Below are 17,086 nucleotides of genomic sequence, written 5' to 3' on the forward strand. Positions count from 1 at the left end.
CAAATATCATCAATATCATCTTACTTTTAGGAAAATACTATATCCACTGTTGCAAGTGGAGAGGTTCCAAGCCCTCCTTCCCAGGTTTTCTTAACAAATTTAAATTATATTATTCCTCACTGAAAAGATTTACAATCCTCGGTAGGTGTTAAAATAATATCTAAACAAATTTCCTTGTGGTTGTTATTCTAGTTTCTGTCCTGTGCTATCATTTGGCTCCTGATATTTTTTCTTTTTTCCAAGTGTTCTAACACCATGTTGATGACATCTGAGAATATTATTTGTGAATGTTTTTCCACATTATTTTGATGTGGAAAAAACAACAGTGGGTTTAACTTTAGGAAACTAAACTATGAATGAATTTACCATTCATTCTCGTTTACTTGTTTGTTTGTACACATTTAAATTACACTTGATTATCTTGAAAGAAATACAAGGAATGTGGAAAACTTCACCTGCACAGTTCAGTACCAGGTATTTCTGAGTCACACTGGTTGGGTTTTAGGTCAGTGAATCGGATCAAAGAACTATTATTGACTATGAAATCTAGCAACCACCAACTATGATATGAATTAAATCAGTAAAAAAGAAACCATCGGATGAATGTTCTATAGCTTTCACTTAATTCTGCACCATTTATGAAGGCATTTATCTTTGTAATATTTTCTCCAGTAATGTTTTTTTTATGTAATCCAGTTTGCTGTAGAAAAACTGTTTTGTTGTTCCTAAAAGGGGTTTGTAAGTTGCTCCAATTAAGGGGAAACCAAATCTTCCTAATCTTAAAAACTGACATTTTAATGCAATGAATCTCACAGTAAAATGCTGTATAAAAAAACACTCAAATACACAAACTTCACAGTAGTACAAAAATCATTGTATTTTTGACTTTCTTGGACAATCACATTTTTTTTCCTAAACCAAACGACCCTAAACAAAAGTTTTCCTTTAGCAACAACGGTGGCTTTGAACAACTAATTCTATCATGTTGGCAAAGACTTTTACAAGAGGAAAGGACAACTTGCAATTCATCATTTGGCGGATCTGTAACACAGAATCATCCACTAAACGGTAGATTTAACTGAAGAAAATAACAAATAAAATATCTAGAGATAGCGGAAGAGATGCAACCACAGCAGTGAAAATGAAACATTACCAGTGTTTTCATATGGAACAGTTCATCTTCCACTCAAATGACTTTTTTTTTTAAATTGTGGAACAATAAAACTGCCACCAAATAATCAGAGGAACTTTGTTTAGTGAGAACATTATGACGTTTTCAAATCCTTTGATTTACAGTGAGGCAAAAAGGATTTATTCAGCCACCAACAGTGCAACTTTTCCCACTTAAAAAGAGGAGAGGCGTGTACATTTCATCATAGGTATACCTCAACTATGAGAGACAGAATGACATGGTCTGACTTAAATGCAGCCTTAAAGGATGGATTTGTAAATTATGGTGGAAAATTTGAGAAGTCTTTGGGAAAACTTACAGAAAATGTTTGACTGCTGTCATTTGCCAACAAAGAGTAAATAAAGTATTGAGTTGACATTTGTTATTGACCAAATATTTACAAATCAATTCTTTAAAAATGTTCTTTTCTGGATTTTCTCCTTTAGACTCTCATGGTTGAGATATCCATACGATGAAGACATCTTTTTAAGTGAAGATGCAGAATCGATGGCTGAATAAATACTTTTTTGATGATTTTGATTTCTGTATTCATGGGTTTGTGTGCTTGATATGAACACATGTTTAAATAACCACCATCACAAAAACTAAAACAAGGGAAAAAAGAAACATTTAGCTGTTACAAATATAAATGTGTTGGATCTTGTCCTGCAAAAGCACTTTTTTAAACGTGAAAAGAAAACTTTGATTTAACCTATTTTTAGATGAAAACATTGTTGATAAGATTCTGAAAAATGTGGTTAAGTCAAATCTATTTAGGTAGAAAAAAAATACAACTGATTATCCAGTGGTGTCCAATAAACCAGAACCTAACCGGTCAATCCTAACCATCAAGTCAAATGACTTTAGGAAGTTTAGTCTAACTCATCGCAAATGTTGCTGCAACTCTGGTCAGTGTATGCATTTCTGTGCATTACTCAAAGTTTGTTCTGACAAATGTCTTGAGCTGAGGGTTTAAAAAAAAGTTTGATTTCAATAGAATAACAGAAGGCTGTGATGGGCGTTTTCTATTGATTTGCGCCACACGAGAGCCATTCTCATGAAACCGATGCAGAGCAGGAGCAGCAGAGGGGATTTTCTTTTTGCTTGATGTTGTTTGGCTTGCTGACCGTCAACGACAACGAAGCTATAACATCAGAAATGGTTTTTTTGTGCATCAAAGACACAAGGACAGAAGTTGACAGCGATTTCAAGGAGGCTCTACTTCCCTTTCAGATTGTGTGGGTATGAACGGATCAGAGGGCAGTTAAAACAATCAAAATGACTCATTTTGAGGAACAGATCGGCATCATCTTTGAGGGCAGAACACCAAGAATCTGGTGTCGAGTTTGCAGGGTGATGTTGCACAGGAAGAAAAGGATCTGCATTTAAGTGCTGGTATAGATATAAAGCATAATAGAAACTCTCTAAAAACTCCTAATTCAATGGATGCAAGAACTGTGAAGCTGCTATCGCACACAGGGTCCAATGTTAAATTGTAACTTGACCTGTTTAGAGGTTTCTGATTGAAAGAGCTTTTGATTTGAATAAATATGACCTAATGCTGCAAATTGAACAAATGACTGAAAACTATCATTTGGATTTGTGTTTTAGGTTTGCCATTTAAAGAAATACTGTGATCATCGGGATTTTTGCTTGATAACATTTCATTTGTACTCCTTCAGTTGGGGTCTTGAAAATGATGCTGACTGTCATTTGCCTAAACTATTTAGAAGAATCATAGAAAATATCCATAGCATAATCATTTGGAAGGCAGAGTATTGTGCAGCAGCTGAGTTTTCCTGATCCTGAATGACGCAACAATAAATCCTTTCCCTCATCCATATTCCTCCTGTAGGTTTACAGCAGATCGTGGAATTTGATCGTTTCAACCTTTACGTGGTCTGTGACGACTGCAGTCTCCAGCAATGATCTCTGGGACGTTTTTTTTTTTGGAAACATTCATTCTGACGAGCAGATTTCTGCAGGGAAAAACTTCTCTGTCCAGTGGATGCATCCATTTCCTAAACGCTTCCAGTTCACACTGGAACTTCAGCACCAACCATCCCAGCAGTTGCTTTCTGGGAAATGGATGCAGTGAAAATAAAAACAGAAGCATCGATAATGACAGGAAAACTGGGAGAGAAGAAAGGGTTCCTGTACTTTACTCATGTCCTGACATTTGGATGGTTTTAAGTTCAGCATTTCTATCAAATAGCTAAGGCACAAGTGACTATTATAAAAAACACGTCTTGATGAAATTTGATTTACAACTTGCAAAAATGGTTTCTCCCCAGGTGTTGAACAACATTTATAGATTCAATGACAACTAAAAACGACCTAAAGGGCTTTTGTTGTCCTGGCTCCTGCCAGCTGCTTAGATCATTTCTGTCCTTTTGTTGCTACAAAATGGGTTTAGCATTTTGTAGAAATCTGCTCAGACTTTCAGTGCAACTACAAGATGTAGTAAAGACAACACAGAGCTCTCCTGAGAGGTGGAGCTTTTTTTCTAGCTTCACCTTCCAGTGTAAAACGACAAAGGCAATGAAAAGATCATTCTGGGTAAAACGTTTCTGAAATATTACACGTCTTTTTGGATGTGGGACAGAAATGCTGACATCCTGTTCAATATTCTGAAGATATGCTAAATATTATTCAGTCTGAATAACTGTAAATGCTATATTACGGTACATTCAGTAATGTTCATATTAATGGTCTTTTTCAGCCAAGTTTGATGGCTGCTCTCAGTCCACCCTCCTCTTTAAAAGGTGCTTTATGTTCTCGTGGCTCTAAACTGTTCACCTTGAGTTCGGTTGTACAACAGTGTTTATTGTAGGTCAACATGGCAAAACTAGCAGCGGCGGTCGACATCAGACTCTGAAAACCTGCATGGATCCACTGTTGTCAATAGAAACGTTTGCGTTTGTTTTCCTTCCAGCGGCTGTAGACGATCAACGCCACCACGCCCAGCACGCCAAGGCCCAGGATGGAGAAGAGGAGGGTGAAGAACAGCTGCAGTCCGCTCATTCCTCCTCCTTCTTCCACTTTGACTGCAAAGTAAAGGCAACACGGTCATTAAAATAAACTTACTTATAAACGCCCAGGATGTCCAACTTTCTGCAGCTGGTTCTGAATTTGACAGCAGTTAGTGATTCAACCACTGACTGTTAATCCCAATATTCCTAACGATAAATACAGTGGTCCTTTGTTTATCACGTTCCATCAATTTGATAGGTGAAATGTATAGATTATGGATGTTTTAGGGCTATAGAACTCCTCACTAAGGACTTTATATACTTTTCTCTCTTGTTTTTAGAGAGACACGACGCGGAGGAGATCTAATAAGGTCAACAGCCAATTAGGACGCAGAACACAGTGAGCTGTTAAAGAAAAGCCAAACTGCACTGAAAAAAAATCTGTTTTAGTGATACTGTGAAAGATGAACCGCCATAAAGCGAGAGAAGACTATGCAGACAGGATTGTTTTTGTTTTGAGTATTGGTTAAAAGAAAAAAGTCTCACTATTCTTGCTTTTCTAAAAAAAAAAAAAAAAAAAAAAAAAAATGGTAGAGAATCAGGGAGAATGTCATGAGATGAATTTCTGACATTTAGATCTCAAAGCTGTGAATTAGCAGATGTATTGAGATAGAATAGACAAGGTTGATCGTGTAATAGCAAAGAAACTGCACAGAACCAGAGGTGTTGTTAGATAAGGAAGGAATGACAGCTGCACCGGGCTCTGCAGTTGAAGAAAAGGTGACCCAAGCAGCAGCATGAAGGGTGGATGAGGGAAAAAAAATGTCTGTCAGCACAAGATGGATCAGCTGACATTTGTAGAAAGTCCATCTGGATGTAGTTCTTTTTAGAATCAGCCTGACACTCGGGAGGTTTTCTGTTCTCAAGGACTTTTTTGAGCATGAGTGACTAGTCTGGACATTCAACTAGAAGTGTGGGCCCAGAAATATTCAGAGGAAATCTCACAAGAGTTGGAGTAAAACACCTCGGAATCCTCTTTGGATTTGCTCCTTCTTTCGTATGGAGTCCTATACTGTTCATAATTAAATAAATAAATATTTAATTCAATAAATAAATATGACCTCATGCACATACACAATCAACGAATAAATCTCTTATAAATATATAAAAAGATCAGGAAATTGTGAAAAACCTGCACCCCGATTTTAAATTAGCCATTATATTAGTCAATATATTTCATTTTGCTTTAAAAACCTGTTCATTATTTTAAAACAGCATTTTCAAATATTCATTTTATTCATGTGGAATATTATTATAATTCTACGTCTTTTTTCAGAACCTCCGATTTCAAAATCAATATTTTCCAAAGTAGCTTTGTTTTTATTTCATGTTGCTGTTTTTCACAATGGCTGATTTATTTCATGAAGAGCTTTTTCAGGAGAATGGGTCTGTCTGTCAATCAAACTAGACAAGGCGGAGACACTTTTGTGATTGACTACTCCTTTACTCAGACATGAGCAGCAGCACTCTAACTACATCGATAGAAGATGCTTCAGCGAACGTGACGGCGCAATGCACTCTCCTCAACACTAGAGGGAGTATGCACCTCAACACATCCACAGTGTTGCACGAAATTGGGCAGTTTTGGTTCTAAATTTGCGGATAAAAGTGGCTTTGGGCGAGTGTGCATAATTCAGTTGGTTTTGTGGTCGGTTCGGCAATTTTCATCTTCTCATTAACATCTAGTAGTGGTCTAAGTTAGGCTGGGTGGTTGTTGGAGTTCCACTACGCTTCTATGAACTGGAGTTCCATGAACGCAACATGCCGGTGTGGGAGGGGCTACCAGCTAATGTTTTTAGCCTGATAGCCACATGGAGCGGTTGCCTGTGTTTATCTCAGTAACAATGCATGGATGCACAATGCACATGGAGTGTTAAAAGATCAGCTTTATTTATTTTGAATAGTTCCACATGATAACAATGTTTCCATGTTTGAGTTCATGAGATCATCCCAGAGAGTCTCTGCTTCAGCTCCTGCAGTCAAACTACGTCTTACGTGTAAATCAGAGCGCCCAGGCAGCGCGAGAGTGTGTGTGTGAGCACAAGTTAAGGGTCTGTTGCCCTGTTCCCCGGAAAAGTAATAGTAAAAAAAAGGTTTCCTCCAAAGTACAGAGCCTGATTCTTGGAGTAAGCCCTGGCTGCAGAATTGCTCAATCAATCCCGGATCTCCGCTGGGTTTTCCGACCACGGTCAGAAACGTCATCGCAGGAAAGGTTAAACATATTCCCAGGAGGGAAAAATAAAATCAGAGGACCCGAAATCATTGTCTCAATGAAAAGAGAAAAATATCATAAGGTTCAGGAGGCTGAGCAGGCTTGTTCTGCTTTCCACAGCTGCCTGGTCTGACTGGCGGTCCGCCAGCTCGCCTCCTGCGAGCCGACACAGTGTGAGGCACGATGTGAGCTATGAGAGAATGGCGTAAGAATGAGGAGTGTTTCAACGGGGGACTTATAGACGTGGACGACCGGAGCTCCTCTGTGGTTTGGTCCACACAAACCCTCAAACTACAAAAACAGAGTCGTCCATGTTTCCATCTTCTGCAGTAGACAGATCGTTTGTCTCTATTTGATCTCTAATGTCAGCAAAGCCGCGCGGATATCGCTGAAATATGTCATCTCTCTGACTGGTACACCGCTGAGCGGGTATCGAGGAATAAGAGTCGATTTCCATGGATGAGCCAATGAGCGTTTAGATCCCGCCCACTTTCACTGATTGACAGACTCATTCTCCTGAAAAAGCTCTTCATGAAATAAATAAGTCATTCTGAAAAACAGCAACATTAAATAAAAACAAAGCTACTTTGGAAAATATTGATTTTGAAATACGAGCTTCTGAAAAAAGACAGAATTATAATAATATTCCACATGATTAAAAATGAATATTTTAAAATGCTGTTTTAAAATAATGAACAGGTTTTTAAAGCAAAATGAAATATATTGAATAATACAATGGCTCATTTAAAGTCTGTGCGCAGGTTTTTCACAATTTCATGATCTTTTTATATATTTATGAGAGATTTATTGGTTGATTGTGTTTGTTCATGAGGCCATATTTATTTAATTAAATATTTATTTATTTAATTATGAGCAGTATAGGACTCCATACTTTCCTAGAGTCAGAGATGTCACTGAATATCTGTAGTTAGTAAGAAATGACACCGTCCTTTTTGTTTGCAGGGAAACAATTCTGAGTAGAAGTATCTGTTCTGCAAAAATCCAGATTGTCCAAAAAAAAAAAAAAAAGCTGACTACAGGATCAGCAAAATAGAAATAAAGAAAATCCTAAATACCTTGGAATTGTTCCATGTTGTCGACTCTAGGAATGGTGACCTCTTCCTCCTCTTCAGCTTCCTCAGAAGTCGGCTCATTTGTCAGCTGGTATAACTTCATGGAGATGATGTCATGATTATCTGGACATACAAGACAATGACTCGTGAGTTTAGTTCAAGGGAAACCGCTTGGAAACCCTTTTAGACAAAGTTTGATATGCATGTAACTTCAGGTCATTCACATGTAAACATGTAATCAAGCGTCCTCCAGGCGACTGTTGGGATTTCATACCTGACAGCTCTCCTGTAGCAGAGGAGGCACCAAAGTAGTAACCGATTGGAAGCCGCAGCCCAGTGATGTCAGCGCACGCTCTCCATTCCCCTTTACCATCGACATCAACCATGACCTGAACAGAGGATGCACAGAAACACAAAAAAATACCCAGAAGTTTCATTAAACATCATTTATTGGTGATCAAAATCCGCATCAACAAACCCTGTCCTCCATTTATTCCTGATTTCTACTTCATTATGTAGGGAAAAACATTTTACAAGGAGGATGTCAAAAATGATTTATTTTGCTTTCGCTTTAATCTTTGTATGTAAATGTATCTAATTCTTACTAAAGCACATTTACCAAACAAAACTGCACAGAGCTGTGATGGACTGATTTACACAATGTTCTGAAAATGTGAAATGTTTAAAGACCCACTGTGATAACAAATTGGTGTTTTTATCATGTCTGGGTGCCATTTTTCTGATGATCCAAGACAAATATAAAGATAATTAAAATGAAAGTTCCATTTCTGAGTATTTCTTTATTCAAATCGTTGTGAATCAGCAGCAGACGCAAAAATGCAAAAAAACAAAACGTATTTGTGATGTAAAAAAAACGCTGGGCTGGAATTTGTCTCAAAGCTGCACGTCTGGACAGCTCCAACATCGCTATCCAGCACTTTTATTTGTTACAACGCTAATGTTAGCTTGGGGGTGTGAGGGGCTGTAAGCTAGCGGGAGAGCACATAGAAGGATGCATGATGGGAAGGGGACGGGTTTACTCCACACCAACAGTTCCACCCACAACTCAGAGGCGAATTTCTAATGAACTTCTGCCGCTCTGTAGAAACTATGTCCAGAAAATGACAGGCATTTTGATTTTGGCTAAAAGCTGCACAATCATAATTCAAAGATCACTGGGACGCCTTTAAAATAGATCAAAAGATGATCAGAGTGGGACTTCAAGCATTTTTAATAATCTACTAAATATCTGTGTGAATTACATCTTTGCCACACAGGAGTCTTTGACTTACATTTTCAGAACATCTATTCCTTTCCCTCAGGTCTCACTATTCTATCGTCCGATCATAAGAAAAGTGTATAACCGACTGTGTCTTACCGACAGTCTGTTTGTGGAGTATCTGACGAGGAGGAATGTGTCGTGAACAGAGTTCCGCACCGCAGCTGAACATCCACCAAGTTCAGTAGGCCGGCCATCCTGGTCGTGGTCGTACAGCAGGCTGCCGTTCCCGAGCATCACAGATACGTATGGAAAACTCCTCTGTGAGAGAGAAAGACGCATCAGGTCAAGAACCTGGCCTGATCCAACTGTCCACATATACAGTGTCATTCTAAATGACCAGTTTGACCAACACAAGCGACATAAGTGTAAAGCTGCATTCACACCAGCCTCAGCAATGCACGTTCAAGCGATTACTTCTGATAAAACATTTATGTAAACGAGTATTTGGGATTCTGCGCTCAGAACTCTCGCGTTCACGAGAACCTGAGAATATTTTTAAGACCGTTTTCAGGCTCTACGAACACAATGTGAGGCCATTGAAGGCATGTTGAAACTTAAACCAAACTTAAACTTTGACCAATCAGGAACTCCGATTTAGCAGTGACATATGGAAGTGCTAACCGTTTGAAAACTGATCATGGAGGAGGAATTAATAATTGCAGTTTATGTTCAGCCAGAACAGAAACCCCCCACATCAGTAGCTTAACATCACTAAGTATGAATGAGGAGTGACTGAATAATGGACACACAATAAGTAAGGCTTTGAGCGTCTGGAAAAGCACAGAAAAATCCCATCCATTATTACTATCAAATAAAAACCTGTAAACTTGACTTTTCTTTACTCGATTGAGTGTGTGGAGGCCGCACAGACAAACGGAGGGCATTCCAGAGTCGGGAAGCAAGTTGTTGGAACGCTAAAAGACCCACTCTAATGAAAATTACCGGTATATTTTTTGTGTTTTTAACTCGTTTTTGCAGCATTTTTCTTATGATGGAGAAAATTAATTAAGAAAATTTGGTTAAAATGACATTTCTGAATATTTCTTTCGTCAAGTCATTGTGAATCAGGAGCAGATGAAAAAATGCGGTTTAAAAAGATCACATTTGTGACGCAGAAAATACGCTGGGCGAAGCTCAAACTCCCTGCTCTGCTCCATTCTGATGCACTCACTTATAGGCGACTAGATGTACGTCTTTGTTTTCCTCATCTGAGCTGGAATCTGGATTAAAAAAAATGTACGGCTGGATAGCGCCAATATTGCTCGCCATATTTGTTGCACCGCTAAGGTTATGTCAGGGGTTATGAGGGGCTGTAAGCTAGCGGGATAGAGTGTAAACAGATGGATGACAGGAAGCAGGGACGGGGTTGCTCCGTGCCAGCGGTCCTGCCCACAACTCAGAGGGGAATTTCTAATGAACTACTGCCGCTTTACAGCAACTCTGTCCTAGAAAACGACACGGGTGTTTTTATTTTCAGTTCAAAAAATTTCATCATAAAGACAACAGGGGATGCTTTTAAAATAGACCAAAAGATGATGCCACTGTGCAAGAACATATTTCTACATTCCTAAAAATCTATTGACACAATCATTGAAAAGCAGTAGCTGCATGTGACTCACATCATGGCTCTTTTCAGCATTGGGGTAGGTGTCCAGAAAAACTCCAAGCCCAGTGAACTGATTCATGTTTCCAAACACAGCACCTGCCAATGATGAAGAAACAGGCGTTCAACCCAAACATACAGATTTCATCAGGATTTTTTAACAAAGAGTTTTTATAAATCATAAGACATATTCCCCTAATCTGACAAAGTTTTGAAGGTGGATGCCACAGGCGCTAAAGCCTGCTACAGCAGTTTAAGTGCTGAAAGTATTAAAACATGTTAATGTCTTGTTTTGATACACAGCGCAACAACTGCACTGGGCAGAAATGTGCTCCACCACTTTTAAAAAACAAGCTGGAAATCCTTAAATATCTGGATATTAAAAACTGAGAAAACTCTTCAAAAAACTGTTTCGTCCTAGAAAAACGTTTTTTAATCTGCAGATTGAGGGACAACTTTAAACTCATAACACACTGTTGACTCTAACTTCTGGAAAAAAACAGAAACTGGCTCTAAAAAAAGGGGAAGGGGATTATGAGGCTTCAGCGCAGAACTGCGAAGGACAAACACTTGACTTTGTGTCGTTTCAGACACAAAATGCCTTAGACCCTTAACTGGAACCAAGTAAATCCAGCAGAGTCATCAGCAACTAGAGGCAACTTCAACATGTTGGACTTCACATGTGAATCATTGAAGATACGCTCTGATGAAAATGTCATTTTTTGCGTTTTTAAAATGTTCTTGTGGCATTTCTCTTATGATGGACGACATTTATTAAGAAAATTAAGCTTAAAAAATTGTGTTTGAGTATTTCTTTATTCAAATCATTGTTAATCAGGAGCAGATGAAAAAATGCAGATGGACAGCTTGAAGCAGTGACACAGACGCAACCATCAGCGGGCCACAAGCTTCCTGCTCTGCTCCATTCTGGTGCATGGATCCCCGTACATCTACATTTTCCTGGTCTGAGCCAGTATCTGGATCAAAACTACATTTGAATAGCTCTGATGTTGCTCACAATTTTTGTTTCACCTTAATGTTAGGTTGAGGGGGCTGAAAGCCGACAGGAGTGTAAACAGGTGGTTGGCAACAAGTGGGAGTGGCATTGCACTACACCAGCGGTCCCACCCACAACTCAGAGGCAAATTTCTATTAAACTACTGCTGCTCTGCTGAAAACATGTTCAAGAAAATGACATTTTTATGGATTTTGCATAAAAACAGACAATCACATTCAAAAGAGCGCTTGAAAAACAGATTAAACCATGATCGGAGTGGAATTTTAAGAAAGAATCATTTCAAGCTGAAAATGACAAAAACAACACAGAAATTGAATGATGGAAGACAGGAAGGTGTCGTGGAGAAATGAGTCTGAACTATTTAACTTGATTAAAGGAAGACTTTCAAACCAGTTCATGTGATAGGAGATGCTCCATGGGCAGAGAGAATAACTTCCTAATCTTAAAACGCTGACAGAAAAGTTTGAGACGGCCAGGCTGAATTTGCTGCCAAGTGTCAGACAAATTTACTATTTTCATAAAAAACAAAAAATTTTCCAGGTGATAGCAGACTTTTAACTGATAGTTTGTTTTTGAACATATAAAAAACTTTAGATGAAAAAGTTTTCTTTATTTGAAAACCAAAAATCTCATGTTTTTACTAATATTTTGATGAGTGGATAACAAAATATACTTGAACAGTTTTTATGAACAAAAACAACAAAAACAAAACGTCGTTTAGGAGAAATTTTTAAAAGACAATTCGTAATTGAGAAATTTTGTTTCTTGTAGCTTTTAAAATCAACCTTTTTCTGTTTCTTAAAATAAATGTACCGTTATTCATGCGATCTTTAGTCAACCAAATGGCCAGTCCATCGCCATTTAGGTTCTTCTTCCCCTGGCCGTGGATTTTAAAGTGCACCTTGAGCTCCCAATCCTTCAAAATAAGAGGCTAGAAGAGACAGAAAATGTAAAAATATTTATGCATGCAACTAAAAATTATGCTAGTAATAAAGCAAAAAGCATATAAGCGCATCTGTATTTTCTTCAATCTAGCCACAGGGGTTGCAAGCCAGTTGCCTCTGTGCCGGTCCCAAGCCCGGATAAATAGAGAGGGTTGCGTCAGGAAGGGCATCCGGCGTAAAAATTGCCAAAATAACCATGCGAATCATCCACAACACTTTAGACATACCGGATCGGTCGAGGCCCGGGTTAACAACGACCGCCACCGATGCTGTTAACCTACAGGGTGTCGGTGGAAATTTGACTACTGTTGGTGGAAGAAAGAGGGGAGGCAGAAGGGCCCGTGGCCAGAGAGAGAAGGGAAAAGGCAGGAACATAGGTTTGAGAATAGGGACTCTTAACGTTGGCACAATGACAGGGAAAGGCAGAGAGCTGGCAGACATGATGGAGAGAAGGAAGGTAGATGTACTGTGTGTGCAGGAGACAAGGTGGAAGGGCAGCAAGGCACGTAGTATTGGAGGAGGATACAAACTGTTCTATCATGGTGTTGATAGGAAGAGAAACGGGGTAGGAGTGATTCTGAAGGGGGAGTTTGTAAACAGTGTTCTAGAGGTGAAAAGAGTCTCAGACAGGATGATGAGCCTAAAGTTAGAAATTGAAGGGGTGATGGTGAATGTAGTCAGTGGGTATGCGCCACAGGTTGGCTGTGAGTTAGAAGTGAAGGAGAGATTCTGGAGTGAGTTGGATGAGGTCATAGAGAGTATCCCCAGAGGAGAGAGAGTTGTTATTGGAGCAGACTTTAATGGGCATGTTGGTGAGGGCAATAGAGGTGATGAGGAGGTGATGGGCAGGTTTGGTGTGAAGGAAAGGAATCTGGAGGGACAGATGGTGGTGGACTTTGCGAAGAGGATGGAAATGGCTGTAGTCAACACTTACTTCCAGAAGAGAGAGGAACATAGAGTGACATACAGAAGTGGAGGTAGGAGTACCCAGGTGGACTACATCCTATGTAGACGAGGTCATTTGAGAGAGGTTATTGACTGCAAAGTGGTGGTAGGAGAGAGTGTAGCCAGACAGCACCGCATGGTGGTGTGTAAGATGACTCTGGAAGTCAGGAAGAAGAAGAGAGGGAAAACAGAAAAGAAGACCAAGTGGTGGAAGCTACAGAATGAAGAAACTTGTGAGGAATTTAGGCAGAAGTTGAGACAGGGTCTGGGTGGTCAGGATGAGCTTCCAGATGACTGGGAAACTACAGCAGAAATTATCAGGGAAACAGGTAGGAAGGTGCTAGGTGTGTCATCTGGAAAGAGGAAAGACGGTAAAGAGACTTGGTGGTGGAATGAGGAAGTACAGGAATGCGTCCAGAGGAAGAGGTTGGCTAAAAAGAAGTGGGATGTAGAAAGGACTGAGGAAGGTAGACAGGAGTACAAGGAAGCGCAGCGTAGAGTGAAGAGAGAGGTGGCAAAGGCCAAACAGAAGGCTTACGATGAGCTATATGACAGGTTAGACACAAAGGAAGGAGAGAAGGACTTGTACAGGCTAGCAAGACAGAGAGACAGAGATGGGAAGGACGTGCAACAGATAAGGGTGATTAAGGACCGAGATGGAAAGGTGCTAACAACCCAGGAGAGTGTACAGAAAAGATGGAAGGAGTATTTTGAGGAGCTGATGAACGTGGAAAATGACAGGGAAAGAAGGGAGGAAGATGTGGTTGTTGTGGAGCAGGAAGTAGCAGAGATTGGAAAGGATGAGGTTAGGAAGGCTCTGAAAAGGATGAAGAGCGGAAAGGCCGTTGGTCCTGATGACGTTCCTGTGGAGGTATGGAAGTGCCTAGGAGAGACAGCAGTGGAATTTCTAACAAGGTTGTTCAATAGGATTTTAGAGAGTGAGAAGATGCCTGAGGAATGGAGGAGAAGCGTTCTGGTTCCGATCTTTAAGAACAAGGGTGACACGCAGAACTGCAGCAACTATAGAGGAATAAAGTTGATGAGCCACACAATGAAGCTGTGGGAAAGAGTAGTGGAAGCCAGGCTTAGGAAGAAGGTGGAGATCTGTGAGCAGCAGTATGGTTTCATGCACCGTAAGAGCACCACTGATGCCATTTTTGCTTTGAGAATGTTGATGGAAAAGTACAGAGATGGTCAGAAGGAGCTGCATTGTGTGTTCGTAGATTTAGAGAAGGCGTATGACAGGGTGCCGAGGGAGGAGCTGTGGTACTGTATGAGGTCGTCTGGAGTGGCAGAGAAGTATGTCAGAGTAGTTCAGGACATGTATGAGAGAAGTATGACGGTGGTGAGATGTGCTGTAGGTCAGACAGAGGAGTTCAAGGTGGAGGTGGGACTACACCAAGGAGCAGCTTTGAGTCCTTTTTTGTTTGCTATGCTGATGGACAGGCTGACAGATGAGGTAAGACAGGAATCTCCCTGGACAATGATGTTTGCGGATGACATTGTAATTTGCAGTGAGAGTAGAGAGCAGGTGGAGGAACAGCTAGAGAGGTGGAGGTTTGCTCTGGAAAGAAGAGGTATGAAGGTCAGTCGTAGTAAGACAGAATACATGTGTCTGAACGAGAGGGATCAAAGTAGAAGCGTTAGGTTACAGGGGGCTGAGGTGAAGAAGGTGCAGGAGTTTAAGTACTTGGGGTCAACAGTTCAGTGTGATGGGGAGTGTGGAAAAGAGGTGAAGAGGCGAGTGCAGGCAGGTTGGAGCGGTTGGAGGAAAGTGTCAGGAGTGTTGTGTGACAGAAGAGTGCCAGCAAGACTCAAAGGAAAGGTGTACAAGACAGTGGTGAGACCAGCTCTGCTCTATGGGTTAGAGACGGTAGCAGTGAGACAGAGACAAGAGGCTGAGATGGAGGTAGCGGAGATGAAGATGTTGAGGTTCTCCTTAGGAGTGACCAGGTTAGACAGGATAAGGAACGAGTACATCAGAGGGACGGCTCATGTTGCCTGTGTTAGCGACAAAGTCAGAGAAGCCAGACTGAGATGGTTTGGACATGTTCAGAGGAGGGATAGTGGATATATTGGTAGAAGGATGTTGGAGATGGAGCTGCCTGGCAGGAGGGCAAGAGGACGGCCAAAGAGGAGATATATGGATGTCTTAACAGAGGACATGAAGTTGGCTAATGTTAGGGTAGAAGATGTCCATGATAGAGTGAGGTGGAAAAGGATGATTCGCTGTGGCGACCCCTGATGGGAAAAGCCGAAAGAGAAAGAAGTAGTATTTTCTTCAAAGTAGTATATTTCCAAGCAGTTGGGGGGACTGTATGAGAGAACTGGACTGAGTGGCCCCTCCCCCTGGCATTCCAAGCAGAAAGTACCCGATTCCAAGACGCATGAATCCCATAAACTTCTATAGAGAAATAAACAGCTACTACTCAGCCAGTCATTTTATTTGTAAGAAAAATTGCTCTGCCACCTTTTTTGAACATGTTCTTGCTAATCTTACTTTTTTCATTATATTATTTCTTTATTATTAAGTTATGAAATGACCACATGTTTCAAAAGTAGGTGGTCTTGCACCCAACGGTAAAAAGTTTCGACAGACTCTTCCAAGCCCGCTTTCAGCGAATGGGGTGTGGCCTTCCAATAATGACTGATTGAGTGGTTGCCATAGAAACAGTGAGTCAGACTTAATACTGGTGTCCTCTGGCTCCAACGTCTCTGTATTGCACAAGATGGCGACTGGATTGACTTAGCTTGGTTTTAAACGGACAAAAGTCCTTTTCTATGGATGACGACACGCTCACTCGTCTGTCCACTTCTCTTATAAAGTCAATGGGTGGGAACTGAGAGGTTAAGGTTTGACAGTGACGTACGACGCGGCTCCACACAGCTCCTTGTCTGCTCTGCAGGTCTGGGGTCAGCCGGATGTGATCAGGTGTCACCATGGCGGTTCCCATGAGGTCCCACTGCGAAAAACTAGAGAAGCCCAGCCCTACAGAAAGACATTAAACATTAGCACTGCATGTCACAGCTCAGCATTTCAATGGCAGCACAGCTGAACTATGTTTGGGGAAGTGTTAGACATTCACCCTACAGATGTATGGAAGTTGTGTGGACTACAGTAAGCCATTTAAGTAAATGTACCTTGTGTTTAAAAAGAACAAATACAGTTAGAGGCTTGAAAAAAAAAGGACTTAGTGTTTCACTAAGCTAGCCTTCATTGTTGTTGTTGTAGCCGTCAGTTTTTGGGTTCGCTAACTAGTACAAACTAACTAAGGGAGCAAAGTTCTTCTAAGTTTAGTTAATCATTATTCAGAACTTTACACGCGGCTGAAGCCTTATAGATATGTAGTAAAAGCAGTCCTAAGCTAAGTTTCGACTTTCAGCGTTAAATTAACCCTGATTCATTGGTCTCTGTCACGCCTATTTTTGACACCGCTGCTGAGCGCGTGAGCAAACTTACCGCTGTACGGTTTGGCTAGAGAATACTCCTTCTTAAAAAAGTCATCCGTAAAGTCATGTTCGTCTGCTGCTGAGAAGCACTGACAACTAAAAACAGCTACGAGCAGATATAATAAAAAGAACCAGTTTTTTGAATGAAAGACGGGACATAGACAGCGCAAACTAGTAACTTTGAAGCTGCTGACGGTAGCGGCCATCTTTAAGCGCCTCTTTACTGCTTGTCACGTGAGGCAAGCACTTCTCTGTGTTTATGCGCGCGCGCTGTCAGACCTGTTAGCGCATTACCGCCACCTTCTGGATTGGAGGATATCATGATGGAAAAAAATGAAAAAATCACGTCCATCAAA

At 40.6% G+C, this 17,086-nt stretch overlaps 1 protein-coding gene across 1 annotated transcript; it reads right to left on the reverse strand.

The window, feature by feature from the left end:
• Window positions 1–852: 852 nt before the first annotated feature.
• LOC101165400 (VIP36-like protein) lies at window positions 853–16,992 on the reverse strand. The gene is made up of 8 exons (XM_004072783.5): window positions 16,741–16,992; window positions 16,151–16,269; window positions 12,205–12,322; window positions 10,390–10,472; window positions 8,867–9,028; window positions 7,763–7,877; window positions 7,492–7,611; window positions 853–4,218 (listed from the first exon to the last, which is right to left on the reverse strand). The coding sequence occupies exons 1-8, from the start codon at window positions 16,934–16,936 to the stop codon at window positions 4,073–4,075; spliced, it is 1,059 nt and encodes a 352-aa protein (XP_004072831.1). The 5' UTR covers window positions 16,937–16,992; the 3' UTR covers window positions 853–4,072.
• Between the last annotated feature and the right edge of the window lie 94 nt (window positions 16,993–17,086).

Source organism: Oryzias latipes, chromosome 9 (genome assembly GCF_053564925.1).
Source record: "Oryzias latipes strain Hd-rR chromosome 9, Olatipes_Hd-rR_3.1".
NCBI lineage: Eukaryota > Metazoa > Chordata > Actinopteri > Beloniformes > Adrianichthyidae > Oryzias > Oryzias latipes.